This window comes from Magnolia sinica, chromosome 8 (genome assembly GCF_029962835.1).
Source record: "Magnolia sinica isolate HGM2019 chromosome 8, MsV1, whole genome shotgun sequence".
NCBI classification, from domain to species: Eukaryota; Viridiplantae; Streptophyta; class Magnoliopsida; order Magnoliales; family Magnoliaceae; genus Magnolia; species Magnolia sinica.
In genome coordinates this window covers 80,927,190-80,948,597 of record NC_080580.1, presented here as the reverse complement: position 1 = coordinate 80,948,597, position 21,408 = coordinate 80,927,190, and the positions used below count along the sequence as shown (strand labels likewise).

The window sequence follows — 21,408 nt, the reverse complement described above, 5'->3', positions numbered from 1 at the left end:
AATTAAGACCGAAAGAGTGGGCAGCACCCAAGTAATTAACAGTTAAGATCGATGATGGAACTTTGTACGTGTCCATTACAGATCATTTTCACGACCACACGGTGTGCCTAATCATTTTCATGGGATAATAAATAGACTTGGAAAGGATCATCATACCTTGGCACCCTTCATGGAGATAAGGATTCCACTCATAGCCTTTCGAGCAATTACAACGGTAACCCAGGCCGTTAGTCGATTTGTAGCAGTCGCTATTCTCACTCACACAAGCGAAGGTGGCCGAGTTTTTCCGTGCGATCTCGCATGTTTCATTTCCGATGGCCCAGTCAACCACCACCGGAATGGCTTTGTTTCTTTTTAAAAAGTTGGTATCGTTCAGATCCGAACGTTTGAAGCTGAACGCATCTTTTTCCCCCAGAAATGCAAAGCTGCACGGACTGAAACTTGAGCCATTTCTCCATAACAATCTATTAGCAGACACCTCGTATCTCTTGAAAACCTTTGGGATTTTGGTTTGGCAACATCCTGTCCCAGAGCAAGTGCCGTCGGTCGCGCTATCATTTGTTGTGCACAATGATGAACAACTACCAAGAAGCAAGTCAACTTCGGATAAGTCATAAATCAAGCCAACGTTATTGCAACCGATGGCCATGAATCTGTTAAGGGTTTTTGAGAATGTGAATGAGTAATTTTCATACAAGCTGAGCCCATTGTCGGAGTAGTTGTCCAATCCTCCCGTCTTGTTGTAGCACTCGTAGCTCATATCGTTTGAAAGTTTCATTATGCCCGACGCTAATGATATGTTGACTACCTCATGCTTTCCCCAAAATGGTTTCGGAGGTTTAAAAGTGTGGTTGCAGGTGAAATTGAAGCCTCTCATGCCAATGTGGCAGCCTTTGCCGATGCCAAACGGATAGGGAATGTCAACGTTCCTGCATTTGTGAAGGCAGCCCGGCTTCGTTGTCACGAGAGGTTGTGATGATAATGCTTTTATTGTTGTTGCTAGACATAAGAGCTGAAGCAACAGATAAAAACCCATCTCTCTCTCTCTCTCTCTCTCTCTCTCTCTCTCTCTCTCAAAATATATCTGTGGACAGTAGGTGAGAGATGGTCCTATAAATAGACCAAACATCAGTGAACCTCGGGCCACACTTGCTCCGAGTTTCTAAAAGTGGGGCCCACGATTGACTGATACTGGGAAGCGGATTGCGTCCTACTCCGCCTGGAAGGAATCGGTCCAGAGAGGGATCTGTGGGACCCACCGTAATGTATGGGTTTTATCCATGCCGTTCATCCAATTTTCCATATCATTTTAGTGTATGAACCTAAAAATAAGGCAGATCAAAGGCTCAAGTGGTCCATACTAAAAACTTACTGGGGCCACAAAAGTTTTGGCTCAATCTGACATTTGTGTGACCTTGGATTTTTCGTAAACATCATGAGGGGTCCTAGGAAGGTTTCAACAGTGGGGATCATCATCGTCTCTGTATCCTGTGGTGTGGTCCACTTGAGCCTTGGATCGACCTCATTTATTTTTTCGTGCTATAGAATGATCTTTAAATTTTGATCAACGGCATGGATGAAGCCCATGTATCATGGTGGCGACATAGGGGCAGGACGCGATCCGCTTCCCTGATACTGACTAATGACTATTGGCTTGATGTAACCTGTAGTGAGCTTTGGAACATGCCTAGAAACCTCCGGGGTTGGAAGATGGCTAAACGTGGAACGTTGGCAACTGTAGCCCGAACTCGCACCAAAATTTTAGGAAAGGAGTCCGTCAAAGAAGGAAGCGGATTGCATACTGCCTAACTCAGGAGGCTTAGTACTGATTTATTTTTTTTTTAAATTCATGAAGCATTTAAAAGGCTCAAGTGGACCACGCCATAGGAAACAGTATAAATTGAATGTCTACCATTGAAAAATTCTTGGAGGCCACCAAAGTTTTGAATCAAGCTGATATTTGTGTTTTCCCTTCGTCCAGTACCATGTGACCTTATCAACCGGTTAGATGTCAAATAAACATTTTAGTGGCCCCTAGGAAGTTTTTAGTGGTGAGCATTCCATCACCACTGGTTCATTTGGTTCCTGTGGTCTGGTCCATTTGAAATTTAGATCTCCTCCATTTCTCGTCTCATGTTATAATATGTGTGGACAAAACTGATAGATTGAGTGGATGTCACATGATATTGCAGTGGGCCCACGGAGATTCAGGTTGCATGGGCTACACGAAATCCGCCACCTGTTTGCGCCCTAGATCCGATCTAATAGTAAATAGCTCCAGTTCCGGTGGGGTCCTATAGCATCCGACCGTGAGTAAATAGTAAAAAATGAGCGGTGATCGAAAAATAAAAATACAGGGCTTGGTAGAAGGAAAAAAAAAAAACCTAAACAATAAGAAAGAAAAACTTTACAAGAGAAGGATATAGATAGAGACTCTTTGACTACCGTAACTACCGAATTAAATAAAATATGTGAAGGAAAGCAGTAGGAAAAATTCATAAATAGTTGACGAAATTAACAGAGAAATAAGTCTCACACTAATCCAACCAAATATATCAATTTACTTTATTTGAAGTTATTATAGGAGTAGCGATAATATTATAGGTCCACGGTTATACGTTGGACTTGATCCTTATCTAATATCAAATAGTTCTTTTAAGAAATACATTCTTGCAGTCGCTCTTAGCAACTGATTGTAAGTTTCATTTTATTTAATTACACTGGTATACTGAAAAGCCTTTTATTGTGAAATGCAAAGTGCAACCTATTGTCGGAGTAAGAACTCTACCCTCTGATTATCGCCTGATCATTACAAAACTTTTGCAAGTGACTGAGTTGGCAACCAATTTTCTCATATTCTAATCATATATATTTAACACCCAGATCCATAGCTCAACTGGTAGACTGAGTGGAGATACCTCGTTTCAACACTTGAGGTCTTGGTATCGATCCCTAGTGAGGGTGGTTAACATGGAGTGTGTGTACTGACATGGTGTGTACTAACAAGGTAACCAAAAATAAAAATAAAAAAATCATAAACATTTATATTGGACGTATCTACTTATTTCGGTGCTTGGGGTCAAAGTTGATCGATTTGAATTGAACTGCTATATCAATTCTAGTATACCTGTACACACCACATGTGACAGAAAACACATAAAGTGCCAACAGTATGGACATAAGTAGATGGCAAATGGGTTGGGTAGCGCGGAGTGTAAGACACTTCCTATTAGACTTTTTGCCTCCTGCTGTTCTAATATTAATACACTTTTTTTTTTTTCTTTTGTACATGTGCATGTGATTATTCCACACTGATTTATATGCATAAACATTGTTTTTCAGTACTGTCACGCTAAGATGTGACCAATACTGGATCGATTAAAAGTTTGGTCCGCTAGCTTCTGGTGTCTGAACTATTGTTACGGTACAACTAGAGTAATTATACTGAGATGCATATGCATATAATATGTATCTCCTAATTTATAAGATAATCTAGATGAGATCTCACAGTGACAGACACAATCAGCTAGTATCCAGTCAGATCATACAAGCCTATATGTTGTAGCAGGGATAGATCATTGGTTGAATGGATAAAACCATTGTGATAACTACATTAATGACGAAAGCTTAATAATTCACAGGTGTCAATTAAGCTGCATGAGATGCAAGACCAATTATTATCTGCAAGTGATGTATCTGTTCCATTGCAATTGTTGCGTATGTTAGTATTGTATATGACTCTAATATTCATATTACTTTATTATTGTACACTAAAAATGATATGACATTAACTTAGGTGTAAATTCATTCAATTGGGCCAAAAGCATGCTAGAAAAGCAGCCTAATAACATCTAACATCAGATCATGTAGATGGTATATAGAAGATTGTAGATGATCATTTCACGGTGATGATGCACGGGAAATTTTTCTAAGACATTATTGAATGGTCATTCAAATTTTATTACGAAGAGTTTTGCAAAAAACATTAAAAGAAAAACATGTATATCTTATATATTAATATTTTTATAATCATGATGCTACCCCCTCGTTTATTAGTGTTGGAATCAACTATGAGACTATAAAACTCCCAAGGTTGAACTGCAAAATACTTTCACACCTGATTAAAATCAAACGCCATCCAACCCTCTATTATATAAGTTGATTACAATCAATGAGTGGATTCTTTTCAAAGGGATCTCATGGATAAAAGATCCAAACCATCTATTTGATGGCACACAATTTGATGGGCATTTAGGGCTTGTTCCATCCTTTGTACTCCCATCATATCAACAGTCCAGATTGTCAGATCATAATCTTCATAGTAGCAGGAGGACTACAGAAATCTACTACTTGGATACCACATAATTCCTTCAATAGGTGGCTCAACTTACATCCAATGTTTAACATTTAATAAAATGGAAAGTTATGCTCAATCCAATGTGTGCACGTTCCTTCTTAGAGTAAAAATGACATTTTCGTCATTTTGTCACCGGATTTTTTGGCCATTTTTTGTAAATGCTGCACGTCACTGTTGCATGTTTGTGGAAAAGTCGATTACAGGCGGAACCGCTGCCAGGACGGACTGGCAGGGCAAGGGCTACGTGGGGCCCACCGTATGAGACTTTGAATAATCTACGTCCGTGGAAAATGGATGTGGACTGCATCCTACCCCCGCCAGCCGCGGAAAAGGGGCGTGGCTATGGTCGATCCCTGACTGTGGGGCCCACCGTCATGTATGTTCTTTACATCCACTCCGTCCATCCATTTTAAAAGCTCATCTTAGGGCATTATCCCTAAAATTGAAGAATATCAAATCTCAGGTTGACCACACAGGGAAATAGTAGTGATTGAATACCCACCATTAAAAACTTTTTGAGGGCTATCAGAATGTTTATTTGCCATCCAACATTTTGGTAAGGTCACACATACCTAGATGAAGGGACCATGCAAAATTAGCTTGGTCCATAACTTTTGTGGCCCATAAGAAGTTTTCAAGCGGTTGATCAATGCAGTTTCCTGTTGTGTGGTTCACCTGAGATTTGGCTATGCTTTATGAACAGTTTGGATGGCAAATATACATCATGGTGGGCCCTAAGAAAGTTTCAACAGTAGGCTTCACTTGTGACATTGCTTTATGTGGTGTGGTCCAGTTAAGGTCTGGATCTGCATTATTTGTAGACTCGTTATCTAAAACGATCTTCCAAAATGGATGGATGGTTAGGATATAATACACACATCATGGTGGGGACCACAGAACTTGGTGACGTAAACACACCACGGGTGGTACATGGCAGTCCGATTCGGCTTGATTTATTTACCATTTTATACTGTCAGGTCATCCAAATTCACACTGATTAAGCAATCTCAACCACCCAAATTCATACTGATTTAAAAATAAAATAAAATCCCGACCATCCAATTGATTGCTATCAAATGAATGGGTTGTGGCATTTTATTTTATTTTTGGTTGCAGGTCCTAGCACGAGGGTTGAAGCTGATGGACGGAGTGGATTTTAAATATTATAAGATATGGTGGACCCTACAAGCTTGGGCGTTCTACGACAAGTGCTAGGTGCTGGATGAATGAGACCCACTTAGTCAGAAATTAGGCATGGTACAAGTGGTAGGCCTTGTACGTTGTCTCATTGTCGTCGATACAAAAAAGATAGGGTGGATTTAAAATAAAAATTATTAAAATAAAATAAAATAAAAGCAAAGTTGCGGGCCCTTGAAGCGTGGATTCCACAAAAAAAAAAAAAAAAAGGTCGCCCGTCGGACCACTGTCATTGAAGAAGAGTCATGATTGCTCTTTAACTTTTTATGCTCTTTAACTTTTAAAAAATAAAATAAAAGTAAAGTGGTAGTCCCTTGAAAGCGTAGATTCCCACCAAACAAAAAAAGAAAAAAGAAAAAAGGAAGGTCGCCCGTCGGACCACTATCATGGAAGGAGAGTCATGATTGCTCTTTAACTTTATATGCTCTTTGACATAAAAAATAAAAATAAAAAATAAAAACTGATGGAAGAAGAGTCATGATTTTTAAAATCCAAAAAGATTGGCTCTTTAACTTTTTATCCAAACATGGTCCATCATGGTCAGTATATTTTAAAAATGAGCAATCAATGGGAAGATTACTCATGAAAAATACGTCATCAATAAAATGGCGCTGTTTTCTGTTGGGAACTAGTTTTCACTGTAGACAACTAATGTGGATTGGTATTTTGGAGTGCACGCAGGTCGGTTCGGTCCGGTTCTGGGGTGAAATTAGAACCAAACCATTCCTAACGGTTCTAGGATATTCGAAACCGGAACTAGACCGTTATCACTGTAGAACCGAACCAGAACCGAACCGTTAAAACCGGTTCGGTTTCGGATCGGTTCCACGATTCTAGACTTTTTATAATCCAACCCAATTGCATGTTTTATTTTATTATTTAGCTCATGTCCATGCATGTTGTGATCAATTTGATGAATGGTTTAGATATTATATAAGGTGTGCAAAAATACATTTATAGAAACAATCAAATGTTGAATTATAAACTATAAATCATGAGTCAAATATGGAAACAATCAAAGGGTTCCTAGTTCGGTTCCAAGTTCGGTTCCAGGTTCGGTTCTACGGTTCGATTCACAATTCGGTTTGGTTCTACATACCCCTAAACCGACAACCGAACCTATGTAATCGGTTCTTTGATTTTTGGAACCAGAACCGGAACTGGTGCACTCTAGAACCAGACCAAATCGGACCATTTGGTCGGTTCCGGTCCGGTTCTATGGTTTTACCAGTTCGATGTGCACCCCTATTGGTATTACTTAGCCTATACTGACACTGGCATTAGAATAACATGGTGTGATTTAATTGGATGGCATATGCTGTGGGGCCTGCCCTATTGGGCCTTTTGGGTACCACTACAGTGGATCCCACATTGACCAAAATGCATGGAACCTAACCACGGGGTTCCCCTTGATGTATATGACTACATCCAGGCCCTCATTTGTATTGAAAACTCATTTTAGGACATGATGTAAAAAACAAAGTAGATCCAAATCTTAGATGGACCATAGTATAGAAAATAGTAGCTAGTAGTTGGCCATTAAAAACTTATTGTGAGCAAATTCTTGTGGCATCTTTATATAGGTCTTTGTGACCTTATCAACATGTTGGATGGCAAATAAACATTCAGGTGGACTTCGTGAAGTTTTTAACGGTTGGGATTCAATCATGATTGTTTCCTATGGTGTGGTCCACCTAACATTTGGGCATGCTTCATTTTTGGGATCATGCCCTAAAATAAGCTTTGAAAATGGTCGGACGGTGTGGATTTAAGGCACACATCACTATGAGCCCCACAGTTAGGGGTCTTAACCACCTCGGTGATTTGGGGTCTCACCTAATCCACTATGGACCCTTTCTCTGACAACATTTTGCGGTCTAATAAAATCCAGCCACTTTGTGCATATACTAACTTGAGTAAATGGAGGGGTTGCACCCAATCAACTTCCCTATTAACCACGACATTACATTTTGAATATAAGTATGTCCATTCTAAAGTGACCCTACTACCATAGACGGCCGTGGCTACTTGACATGACGATATTTCATTGGGCCACATGCCACACTATGAAAGATGAGCCCATGCAAACAAAGAATGTTTGAAAGTTATTAGGTCGATGGTGGACTCGGCCGAGCCCATCTTTGATAAAAACATGCAACCCAATCAAATACTGCCAAATTAGGTCGTCATATATGTTTGTGGAGGCAAGGTTATCAGGTAATTAGTCAAATTAGGCCATTTTGAAAAGTAAATTGTGTCCGACCTCTACTCGGACAATAAGCCGTCCGACCAGCGCTCCTGTGGGGCCCACCGTGATATATCTATTTATCCACGTCGTCCATCCATTTTCACAGATCAGTGCAAGACATGATCCAAAAAATGAGGCAAATCTAACGCTCAAGTTGACCACACCAAATATAACTCTTACATTTAATGTAACAAGTATTGATCACTATTGTTCACTACAGTACCGCACGAGTAAATTAAATTAGATGTCCGTAATCTTACATTGTTGGATTTCGATCAACTAAGTTGGTTCTTAGGCTTTTGAATGTGTTTTTGGAGCAATAAAAGCTTAAGTGATTATATGATCATATCCCTTATCCCAAACCTCTATACCATTGAGTTGTAAGTCATCTTCCTTAAAATTAACACTCTAATAAGGATTCCAACCTCTACTTTGAAGATGTGCTTGAACTCTCATATTTTTTAGAAATTAAACTCAACCTCTATAGGCATACCATTGTTTAAATTCTCTAGAAGATCCATATAGGTGAATCCCTTAGGAAATACAACTTCACATTACTTGTAGGAAATTTAACTAACTTTCCATCACCTTGGCCACTTCAGAGGAACACTACATGTAAGGTGTTTGATCTTGGAGCTGAAGCTTTGACAAAGCATTGACATCATGATCAGGGGAGCAAAAGGGATCTGATTAAAGTATAGGAGATCATTGATCAAGCAACTTGAGACAACGGTACAAAATGTGACTCAATCTGACAAGTTACTAAGTGTGAGAGTCGTATATTCTTATTCCTCCACTACAAGAAATTTCACTTTTACCTATGAAAAATTTCGTAAGTAAATGATATTATTTCGTAGGCAAAGAGCTTTACCTACGAACAATTTCGTCGATAATTTCGTTGGTAAAAGACCGTGGCTAAAGGTTTTTACCGACGAAAAATCTCATCGTTGGCAATGGTAAGACATTTACCTACGAAATTAAAAACGTTATTAAGACTTTTACCTACGAATATTTTGTAGGTAAATGATATTATGTCGTAGGCAAAGAGCTTTACCGACGAAAAATTCCGTCGATAATTCCGTTGGTAAAACACCGTGGCTAAAGGTTTTTACCAACGAAAAATGTCATCGTTGGCAATGGTAAGACGTTTACCTACGAAATTAAAAACGTTAATAAGACTTTTACCTACGAAATATTTCGTAGGTAAATGATATTATTTCGTAGGCAAAGAGGTTTACCTACGAAATAGTTCGTCGGTAAATCACCGTTGCCAAGACTTTTACCTATGAACATTTTCGTAGGTAAAAAGTGTGTTAGACTTTTATCTACAAATATTTCCGTAGCTAAAAAACACTGCTAAGACTTTTTCCTACGAAAATTTGCATGGTAAAAGTCTCTTTTTTCCCCCCAAATCCAGGCAAAATTTCCTGTTATACACCTGTTACAATATATTTCATTATATTCACATTCGCATTTTTCCAAACAAACACAAACTACATCCATCCTTGACCTGAGGCATTCTGGTTTTCTACAAAACTAATTTGATCTAATGCTGGTTGGGACGACAACACCATCTTTTCTTCTTTTTTTTTTGCTTTTTCTTTTTCAAGAGCAGAACTGAAGAAAACAAAGAGAAACAGAGGATTCTGGATATGTCATTGGGATAACCTATCAATGCTTTCCTAGAGTAAAGCATCCATGTTCAACAACAGCTCTTACGTATGTGTCATTGAGTGCAAATATAAAATAAGCAACAATTTCTTTATATTCAAGTTGAACATGAAAACTTAGTGAATGGAATCTAATCACATAAAAGCATCACAATGCTCCAATCATCAACAATTATAAGCAAAACATAAACATCTTAGAAAACACAATACGCAGCTGGATCCTATGACCTTAGGACATACCATCTTAGAGTTGAAGCCAAGAACCAGGAGACTTCATAGGTGCTCCATGTTGCTGTAAATGAACTGTAACTCAAACAGAAAAGTAAAATGTTGCACATAGTAACAGTGATGAATTCTCCAAATAAAACATAAAAACATGAAACTGTTGTATCATGTTTTCATGTTTGGATTAATATTTTCTGTTATATCAATTTTTAAGACTTAGTTGGACATTTAGAAAGCATTAAGACTCATAATCTTTTAATACTCAAATTATTTCTTAATATCACGAAGTCAAGCCAGCTCCAGCCCCTCCCTCCATGCCAATAAAGCAATAGGAGAAAACTCCAATATATTGTATATTCCACCAAATAGTAGTTTCTTCCCCCTTTTTTCTGTGGGTAGGTAAATTGGGATCACACCTGAGACCTAAATGTTGCGTCAAAGATCACCATCCATGGAGCAACATGATCGAACCAACTCATAGTTACTCCTTACTACATTCATCCAATTGTTAAGCGAATTTAGTGGACCCACATATCTTACTCCACTGCCTGAAAATACACATCGCAAACGATTATGTAAGAATACAAGTGATACAAATAGAATACATCAAAAAAAAAAAAAAAAAAAAAAAGAAGACTGAGGGAATTTCACCTTTGCCTAGCTGTAGGCTGTAGCAGGTTGTTGCAGGAATAAATGAGTTGCTATCTATAGAACTGCAGGCCCTTAACGGCGGTGATTGGTTTTCAGCCTTTCATAGATGAGTTGGAGATGTAGTCCTGCTTGTATTTTCTTGGGATGGATATACATTGTTGAGCTCGTTAGTGGAAGTTAAGTGGGTTTTTATTAAGAGTTAGTTTCTTTCCTTGTTTTTCTTACATTGTTTAGCAGGCTTTTGTTGCTGCCAATAGTCCAATCTCAAATAGGTGTTACCATTTTTTGGTTTAACACCAAAAGAAAAGGCATCTTTTACCTTTAATCCACTCTGGCAATCTCCATGAACTGAGGGGGTAATTCTGGCCATACCTCCTCATTTTCTCCAAATTTAAAATTCCGAAGGTGTGTTAGGAATGACAGAATATGGGATTAGAAATAAAATAAAAAATAAAAAAATCCAAGTTTTTCAGATTTGTCACAGGAAAGGGGATTCAAATATGAGACGGTGCACACATCTCAAATACTTTCAGGGATGGAAGCTGGAAGCTGGCAGAATCCAGCAGTTCTCCTACCAATTTTCTTTCATCTCCCCACTTGAAACGAATGGATGGAGCTAATTCTAATCCTATTCAACTGATCTGCAGTTCAACACCAGTTGTGTGCAAACAGGCTCTTAAACATATCGAATTTCGTTTTATGATTTTAATAGATACAAGTTCGAGTGATTCTGCGACCAGTTGCTCCCACTGAGGAAAGCTGACCGTTCCACACTAATGGGTCCACAATATCAAAGGCTCACCTAAGTAGGGGCATCGGGATTATTTGGTTGACAAGCAATGCAGAGGCTACCCTAATTAGAGATGGAAACGTAACACATCCAAACAAGATCCATGCCACTCATCAGGTGGGGACCACTGTCATTACCTACAAATCAGGCTGGTACTATCATCAGCAAGGCCAAATGTGTACAATAAATAAATAATTGATAGTTGAAGAGAATTAACCAACATGGATTTTGGACTACAGCAGATGCACTACCTTGTGAATAGCTTTTTATTTTATTTTATTTTATTAAATGAAGCCCACTCATGAGTTAGTTGCTCAAATGGGAGTTTTTTCTCAAATGAAAGTAATTCATCTGGTAGCTAAATTTCAGCAGCAACATCTGAGTTAGTCGCTCAAATGGGTGTTTTTTCTTAAATGAAAGCAATTCATCTGGTAGCTAAATTTCAGCAGCAACATCTGAGGACACCCTTAGAGTAACTTTCACAAGTGTACCACTCATTCAGTATAATCAAACTCCTAGATGCATTACCGGTAAACCTCCTATTTCTACCATTTGATCATCAGGCTAAGGGAATTTCACCGGTATCCCTGCAATGGGTTAGCTGTTTTCCCAGATCTTGCATCTGTCCATGCTTTTGCAATCGTCCACTTCATGTCATCATCTCCGTCCTCATACATGTTCTGCAACAGGTCATTTTCTCAGCTTAATCCAGAATGTGCAACCCCTTGATATCCATGGTGGTTGACAAAAGGAGGTAATGTATGATGCTCAGCCTATAGAAAAAAAGGGCAATTTTCAATTGTGTCAGCATGCCGGACACTTGAGGCCTGCTTTTCAGTGATCCAGACAGTTCATTTCATGCTAGCATAACTGCTTTTCGGTTTTTAATCATCCATTTATAGGAAAGCAATTATAGATGGCGAGGATCTTCTCCCTGAGGTGGTTTCCACAGCATTTACCCAATCAACAATGGGGCACAACAAAAGCTAGGACTCATATGCACAGAATGTTGGCTCAAAAAAAAAACTGCTAGTTCAGGCTGAGGCATAGGACATTTCCCAAGAAAAGAATGGATACAGGACTTACCTTCATCAAATCCATAATTCCAGCCATTGGATCCTTTTATGTATCCATATTTGGCTTCAACTGCAAAATAATAAAACTGCAAAATAATAAAACAAACCTTATAACCATTTCCGAGACAAAACCACACAAGTTGGAATGTATAGAGCTGTTCAAAGATGATAATCTCCAAGGTTCCCAAGTACCCATGTGGACATATACATTCAACTATAATTCACAAAACAATATCAATTTCGGTTTTCATCATCCAAAGACAGGCTGACTCCTTGGATAGCAGTAATGTGGATTGCCATATAATAATAACAATGCCTTTTTTTACCATGCCATGCATATGTTCTTTCATCATCCAAAGACACAGGAAATGAAAGAGGAAATGAAAAATTGGCATTTACCTTATCTTCTTTGAAGTGCAAATCAAGCCAATTCCCTTCTGAAGTTTTAGACAGTGTGACAATGACTCGGTTGGGCTTAACAACCACCTTACATTGCTTAGGCACAATCTCCTTGTTCAACTTCAGTATGGCACAACGGTAATTCTTCCCTTGAACGTCATGGAATTTAATATCAACAGACAGGCTTGAAAACAGTTTCCACCTTCTCTTGCTCCACACCCTCCAAGGACACGTAAATCTTAAAGGAAAACAAATAATGAAAAATAAAAATCAACTTTTACATTTAATTTCTATCAACCACAAACACTAGAGACACATGAGAATATGTTTCCAACTGTCTTTAAAAATTGAAGTACAACATTTATGAAAATAAGATTTAAGAAGGAAAAAAAAAAAAACCCATGTTTGTATGTACAATTAAGCTAATGGTGTTCCCTAATGATTGTAATGAAGAAGTAAGCCTCAAACTGGAACCATATTCCTTTCCAATCTGACTTGAAAGTGGCATAGTTGCAACTGGAAGCCAAGTCCTTGAATATGATTGCCAGGTACTTTTGCTTATTTCCACTTTAGTATACTTTTAATTGCAACCAAATTCGATAGCATCCTACACACCCAATTCAAAGTAGGTGAGGCTCCTACTAGTGCAACTCATCTCATACCTATTTAATAAATACAACCAGAAAAAAAAAAAAAAAAAAACACTAGCACAACTTTCTGAGTATAGTATTCTTCGTAGTAACAGAAATTTGTGAGATTCAACAAGGAGCTGAGTTAAGAAATCTGACAATACCATATGCAGAAATATGCCACATGTGATGATTAAAAGTTCTCTTAACTTTTGAACAATACCATGTGCAGAAATATGCCACAACACTTCAAATTCGGAAGTTGAACCCGAATTTTGTCTAGTTTTGTCCATATGTACTGCAATAAAGGTTCCAGACCCAACCCAATTTGACCCCCACTTCAGCAACAAGAAGGATACATTTTGTGCTTTGTATAAAGGCAAAAGAAGTTTCTTATGGTACCTCATAAGGAAAAAGAGATCTTCCTCCTCAAGCAAATAACTGATAAAGCAAAACCCAACATCCAAGAAAGTCCATTTACACCACAAATCAAAATTTTATTAATGCAACAAGCAAACTTGAAAAAAGAACCTAAAAAAATAACAAGGCTAATAGGTACTTGCATAGAAATTGTCTCAGCCAACAGGCTCTAGTAATTTCAAATTGTCTATTAGGTGATTTAAGTTATGGAGCAATAAGGAAACTGAGAACTAAGAGAAAAATGCTCCAGCTGTACAAGAAGCATAACATGCAGTTACCAATGCGCAATGACGAAAGGCGGAGCTAAAATCCTCCAAAAGTGGTGACTCAGATGGTGTTGTTCCCACCAAGTGGAGAATAATCCATTGAGTAAGTATTTCCTGAATCATGGGAATCAATTCAAGCTATACATGGGAGATGTCTTCATGAACCATAAGGACCTACAAACAAGTAAGAAATTCAATAGAGAAAAGAGAGATTTAGGTGAGATTCTCAAAGCATGGCCGTAATTGTAGAAAGGTTTGCATTTTAACACAATTACATAAAAGTTTCACTAGAAAATGCATAATGACAGATGAGACTGCCTGGAAGAACTTGGAAGAAAACAAACTCAGTGCAGCCCAAAGTTGACAAACAGTGAACAAATTCAAGGCAACGATGGCACTTCTTTAAAAACATCTAAAAGATGAACCTGCAAAAGTTTGGTTTTCAGGGGAACTATAAGACTTGCTACATCTAGAAATTTGCTAGTACTTACAATGAGGAGGTGGGACCTCAAACAGAGAAAGTTACAATGAGGAGGTGCCTATACAACCTGCATTCCAATAGCAGATGAAAGGACATTCTCCCAAACATCAGTGATGATTTTATTTTAAAGAAAGAGAAACATAAATACAGAGAGGGCTGACAAGGGCTCAGATACAACAGAGGCATTGCATCGGAGATGACTAGCTCCAATCCAGTCACCCACCGCAAGTCTGTTCACATGACTGTCTGCCTCCCAAATACATCTTTAAAACCAAATTCTCTTTCCTACTCCTAGCAATCATATTTCTATTTCAAAAGGCAAATACAAGACTGATCTCTACATTAACCATATAGTTTATTTAATACCATTGTTTCTCCTTCATTTGACTTTAGTCTAGAATGAATGAAGCTTGGTAGATGAATGTGTGCCGGTTGACTCAAAGACAACCAAGATTATTTTTTTTTTTCTTTTTTTTTCCCCCTTTCCAAAAGTCCTGTCTTTTTATTAAATTACTGTTGGTTTTCAGATAAATTATTGAGCATCAGATAAAAAGGGAATCGCATGCATGTATAGTAAATAAATTATTTATTAACTAGCAACAGTCTTTCAAAAGCTGAGACAGAACCTTGGGAAGTACAAAAAGGCGAACAACACTGCTATATTGAATTACAAAAGAAAAGGAATAACAAGATTATGAATATCTAAGATTTTCAAGAGCTTCTAAAAGTATGGAAGGATTTCAATGGTTCCATCAACTATAGTGAAACTATAAATAAAACGGCCATTCAATTCTTAAAAGAAAATATCTACTCCGAATCTATTTCTTGAAATTTAACTCAGGGAAAGACATGATGAGGTTGATCACTGTCTTCCTTAGGATAACTACTCCAAATCTATGAAGCTCTTTGAATTCTTCATCGTCGACATTGGCAACATTGCTACATTAAATGTAGTCTGTGATAATGTGGTTCAATCACATTGCAATAAATAAGAATTTTTTTATTTGTGACAAGCAACTTTATTGAATTGCATATTTGATCATGTGCAATTGCATATGCGACAACATATTTTTGTTTTGTTTGTTTTTTTTTTTTTTTTGAAAATTAAAAAAAAAAATCAAAAATATGAAAAATAAATAAATTAAAATTTGTAAAAAAACAAAAAAAGAAGAACAAATTAAGGATAACTTTCCTAAGTTAACAAATGGGGATGTTTTGTGTTGTATTAGGAAAAAACAAAAGAGTTCTTTCAAATCCACATGAATATCATTTAACTGTTTTTGGATTTTCTACTAATAGTGTAAGAGTAGAAATCCAAAATCACGTATTAATGCGCAAGTAAAAAAGAATGTAGTGTTGTTGTCGACTTCGAGTTCTGCTGCATTATGTTTTTAAGGATGTTGTATATCTATAGGCACTCAAAGATGGATTTGTTGTATTAACAAGGTGTAATTAAGTTTGCTTATTTTTGGCTTTTTGTTTATAAACTGAGGTATATATAATGCTTGGCCTGAGGCTTTCTATGGCATGTTTGGGTTTTCAACTTGTACAAGTGGGGCCCATGTTCAACCCTCATCAGAGTTTAAATAGAGGCACGGTGGCTGCCGTTTTTCTTGCCAAGGAACGGCCCAAAACAGGGGCATTTTTACCCGGATTTCCGGACTGATATCAGTCTGATTTCTGGGATTTGTTGCAGCTCAAACAGAGCCCGATTATGAACTGTTTCTGGACTAAGTTTTAGCCCTCAGCTGGGGCCATTTTCATGCCATTGTTCGGCCCCAACTAGTGCCTGAACTCAGGCCATGTTCGGCCTCAAACAGGGCCCGTAACCAGGTCACGTTTATCCTCAAAACAGGGACCGTATTCAGGCCCTATTCAAGCTCCGCCATGGACGGATCGTGGCCCCAAACTTGGCTTATATCAGGGCCTTATAGCTACACATATGGAAGAAGGAGAAACAGATAAGAAGGAAAGAAGAGAAAGGCTGAGTTGTGGACTGATTACCTAGCCGGGCTTGGCTCTACTCCTTCTCCCTTTTCTTCTTCATTTCTCACCCCTTTTTGTGTGAAAACTCTGAAGGGAACTGGATCCTTGTTATAGGCAGGAAGAGTATCATCCAACGGCTGGGATCGTTTCTGCCATTCGGCCGTCGGCGTGGCCTCTTTTCACCGAAGAGGAGAAGACAGACCAGATCTGGGTTAGGGAACAGGGAGAGAAAGAGAGAGAGAGAGAGAGAGAGAGAGAGATTTGGGATTTGGGGGTTTTTTTTGGGCGCGGCTTTGTTTTTAAGCGCGCGCCCAAATTTAGTCCTTGGTCTGGTATGGCTCAGTGGGCCCCACCATGATGCGTGTCAAACATCTACCCCATCAGTCAGATGCACCATCCCATGGTGGGCCAAGGGATTAAAAATCAAATCAATCTATTACTTTTGTGAGCCACACCACGTACAAAAGTTGAGAGGGGTTACCCTCCATTAAAACATTCATAATTATTTTTTGGGCCCACCGAGATGTGGCCCACAAATCCAACCCATCCATTATGTGTGTGCCTCTTGGATGAGGGGTCATACCAAGTTTCAGACGCATCCAAATTTCAGGTGAGGCCCACCAAGTGCTTTTATATGTTTTAGGCATGTCTTCACATGATTTTAGATGGTATGGCCCAACGGAGTTTCGTATACAGTTGATTTTTGGCATATCGCATAATTTAAAGGGGACCCATCAAATGCATGGTGTTGATGTTTGACACATGTCATGGTGGGGCCCACACAGCTTGACCTCATGGGGATGGCATGGATTAAACACAAAGGTCAAGTTGTGTGGGCTCCACCATGACATGTGTCAAACATCATCACCGTGCATTTGATGGGCCCCCTTTAAATTATGAGATATCCCAAAAATCAGCCGTATATGGATCTTAGGCGGGCCATACCTTCTAAATTCATGTGAATAAATGCCTAAAACATATAAAAGCACTTGGTTGGGCTCACTTGAAATTTTCATGCATATGAAACTTGGTCTGACTCCTCATCCAAGTGGGACACACATAATGGATGAGCTAGATTTGTGAACCACATCTCGGTGGGCCTAACAAATGATTATGAATATTTTAATGGAGGGTAATCCCTCTCAACTTTTGTATGTGGTGTGGCCCAAAAAAGTCACGAATTGACTTGAATTTTAAGCCCTAGGCCCACCATGGAATGGTGCATTTGACTGATGGGGTAGTTGTGGGCCCACTTTGATTTATATATTGTATATCCATATGATCCATTTGCTAGGCTCAATGTACAACCATAATGACTCTAGAGTGGGCAACGTTTAAAAATTGGAGGTAATTCTTTAGCTGTACAGGTGGCATGGTTTTACAGTAATCACAACCGTCCAAATCGCTAAACCAAGTGTGGATGGAGTATAATTGAAAAATGACAAAGAGAAGATTATTAACCATGCACCTGATTTTTTACTTTGAATTTGGACCACTCGCTGCTTTCTTTTAATAATCTATTTGATGGCCATTAATTGGATGGTCAAGATTACTTGACCTTGTGGTTCTAGAGATTTGCTTAATCTCACAATTTGGATGGTCTGGATAGTCGTACATCATTGTCACGCGTAAGGAAAATGAATGGACGATCAGCTTGTTTTTCGAAAAGGACAATCTTCATTGAGGGGCCTACCTTTTTCATGGTACTGATGTCCTCCATAAATGACACGGTAACGCGAGCCATGGTACCGTTGCATATAGGTGATTAGTTCTCTTTTTAAAATGTTGAAATATCAATATTGTATTACGAGCTTTGCTAAGCCCACACGCATGTGCAATACAGCTCGAGTACATGCCATATATTTGCCAGCATGGCACAATAGATATGAGATCCAGTCCATCCATCAGAACAGAAACACAATAATAATAACTTAATTCAAGAATCCGTTTGGTCCAGGTGTTACGTGGGCCACAATTTTTAAAATAAGTATGGCTCTGAAAAACCTGGTTGAAGTTTTCTAACCCATTCATTGTTTCCAAATTGAGGCCCACATACTCATTGGACCAGATTTTATTTTGAAGAAAAAAGCATATACAGAGTAGGACCAACCTGATGGATGGATGAGATCTAGCATGTATGTGTCATGCTGGCATATGTGTGGCACGTACACGAGTTTAATTGCACACGCGTGTGCGCTTAGTAAAACTCTACAATTTCCATTCATATGATATAAAAACTAAACATATATATACACACACACACACACACATTTTTACTGACAAAATTTTTTAAAAATTAAAACATTTTTACATTAGGAAAAACACTTTTGCTGATAATTTTTTGTATTTTGAAAAATTCAAAACACACTGTACCTACGAAAATTTTCGTAGGTAAAGATGACTAGGTAAAACTAAAGATTTCAATGGTTGTATTTTGAAAAATTCAAAACACCATTTACCTATATTTTGAAAAGTTCAAAACACCCTTTACCTATGAAACTTTTCGTAGGTAAAGATGACTTTTACCTACACTATCTTATTTCGTAGGTAAACGTAAACTTTTCGACATAGAAGAAAGATTTAAATTTCAAAACACCCTTTACCTACGAATATTTTCGTAGGTACATAAAAATTTAGAATTTACAATTTCAAAACACCCTTTACCTATGACTATTTTCGATTCAAATCACCCTTTAACTACGAATAGTTTCGTAGGTAAATATGTTTAGAACACCCTTTAGCTACGATAAGTTTTGTAGGTAAAGAGGGCTTTTATTTCATAGGTAAAAAGTAAGGTTTTCGATTTTTGTATTTTGAAAATTTCAAAACACCCTATGACTTTTGCCTATGAAATCCAATTTCATTGCTAAAAGTAGACTTTTGGGTATAATCAAAAATTTCAAAACACCCTATGACTTTTGCCTATGAAATCCAATTTCATTGCTAAAAGTAGACTTTTGGGTATAATCAAAAATTTCAAAACACCCTTTACCTACGAATTCGTAGGTAAAGATGGATTTTTCCTACGACATAAAATATTTGTAGGTAAAGATGAATTTTACCTATGAAATATAGTATCGTAGGTACAAGTAAACTTTTTGATATTTAGAAAATTCAGAACACCCTTTAGCTACGGATTTTTTCGTAGGTAAATATGGCTTTGGTAGGTAAAAGTAGGCTATTCGATTTTTTTAAAAATAGAGAACACCCTTTAGCTACGACAATTTTCGTAGGTAAATAGGGCTAATTGCGAAACACCCTTTACCTACCAAGGTTTTCGTAGGTAAAGATGACTTTTTGACAAACCCGCTTAACGATTTAATTCAAAAATTCAAAACACCCTTTAGCTACGAAAATTTTCGTAGGTAAAGATAGATTTTACCTACGACCTTATCTTTCGCAGGTAAAAGTGAGGTTTTCAATTCAAAAGACCTTTTACCTATGAATATTTTCGTAGGTAAAGATAGCTTTTACTAGGTAAAAGTAAACTTTTCATTTTTTGAACATAGAAAATTTGAAAACACCTTTTGCCTACCAAAAGTTTCGTAGGTAAAGATATCTTTTACTTATGAAATTATATTTCGTTGGTAAAAGTAATCCGAAAAATTGAAAACACCTTTTGCCTACTAAAAGCTTCGTAGGTGAAGATATCTTTTACCTATGAATTTATATTTCCTCGGTAAAAGTAATCTTTTCGATTTTTTATTTTTTTGAAAAATTCAAAACACCCTTTACCTATGAAAATTTGCGTAGGTAAAGATGGCTTTTACCTACGATATTAGATTTCGTAGGTAAAAGTAAACCGTGGATTAAAAAACGATTTAATTCAAAAATTCAAAACACCCTTTAGCTACGAAAATTTTCGTAGGTAAAGATAGATTTTACCTACGACCTTATCTTTCGCAGGTAAAAGTGAGGTTTTCAATTCAAAAGACCTTTTACCTATGAATATTTTCGTAGGTAAAGACCATATTTCTTGTAGTGGTTAAGGTGCCCTTGCTGGATTTGTGAGATTACATCATATCAACAGTCAAAAGTCCCCTTTTATTTTTGGTTTTAAAAAAGAAGAAAAAAGAAAACCTATAAATAGTAACTTTTAGTTGGAATATAACTTTTGATCATGTGACTTATGGGAGTGTAGCCTAACATTTTTTTTTTTTGTTTTTTTGTGCGTAACATGAAAATGGCTAAGAAAAGTCAAGAGAACAACTTGGCTAAGCTAAATTAGACACTGACTGTTATCCCGCGAAAACCATGAAGTCTAGAGGAATGTGGTGACCGTTTATAAACAATAAGTTAAATATTTATAGTAGGCCACATTTTTAGAGAGTTTGAATCTAAAAGTCCATCCTCACTTTGAGCTCATTATTTAAAAGGTTGTAATTTTATTTTATTTTTTATTATAAATAAATTTATTTTTGAATTTAGTCGAAAGTATTTTTATCTTTTATCCAACGTGGATTCAAGGAAGTTGTGTGAAGAGCCCAGATAGCTCCATGGATTTGGAGTAGTACGTAATTCCCTATGGAAGATGGTGATTGACATACGTTTGTCTGCACACAAACGTATGTCCAGCATCCCATCCAATTGTTTCCTGTGATGTGGCAAGCCTTAGTTTTGCATCTTTTCTTTTTCTTGCCACAAGTCATGGCACGAAGTTTGAACCTGATGGACGTAGTGGATTTTACGTATACAAGGTGGTGGGCCATATAAGCCTGGGTGTTTTACATGCTCTTGTACTAATTTCTTTTCGATGGGAAAGGGACCACTTCGCATAAGCCGACCTATGAATAGTGGTAGGCCCGTGACCTTGATTCCAACAAGCCAAGTCATCAACCACCCACTATCTCCATTTCAACAAATCAAGTCGTCGTCCGTACCCACTACCGCTTTATTTGTCATCCGTACCCACGTTATTTTCGCATACATTTAATGAGGAGAAAAGCCATGACTCGTAAAAGGACGGCACTGTCTTAACCATTTGCATACCACGAAGGTTTCATTCTAGTTACT

The 21,408-nt window shown here is 37.7% G+C and overlaps 1 protein-coding gene and 1 long non-coding RNA gene across 3 annotated transcripts in view; both read right to left on the bottom strand.

Annotated features, from left to right (window-relative positions):
• Positions 1 to 21,408, bottom strand: part of LOC131253504 (putative wall-associated receptor kinase-like 16) — a 64,950-nt gene that overhangs the window by 5,393 nt on the left and 38,149 nt on the right. Inside the window, exon 1 of one of the 2 annotated variants that reach the window (XM_058254531.1) lies at positions 157 to 1,061. The exons of the other annotated variant lie outside the window; for it this stretch is intronic. Within the exon in view, the coding sequence (XP_058110514.1) occupies positions 157 to 1,036 (880 nt within the window). The 5' untranslated portion in view covers positions 1,037 to 1,061. Of the gene's footprint in view, positions 1 to 156; positions 1,062 to 21,408 lie in introns of those variants that run through there. 2 annotated transcript variants of the gene reach the window in all.
• On the bottom strand, positions 9,766 to 14,299 carry LOC131253508 (uncharacterized). The gene is made up of 3 exons (XR_009175232.1): positions 13,941 to 14,299; positions 12,225 to 12,284; positions 9,766 to 11,818 (listed from the first exon to the last, which is right to left on the bottom strand). It is a non-coding gene; the product is annotated as an uncharacterized LOC131253508 (long non-coding RNA).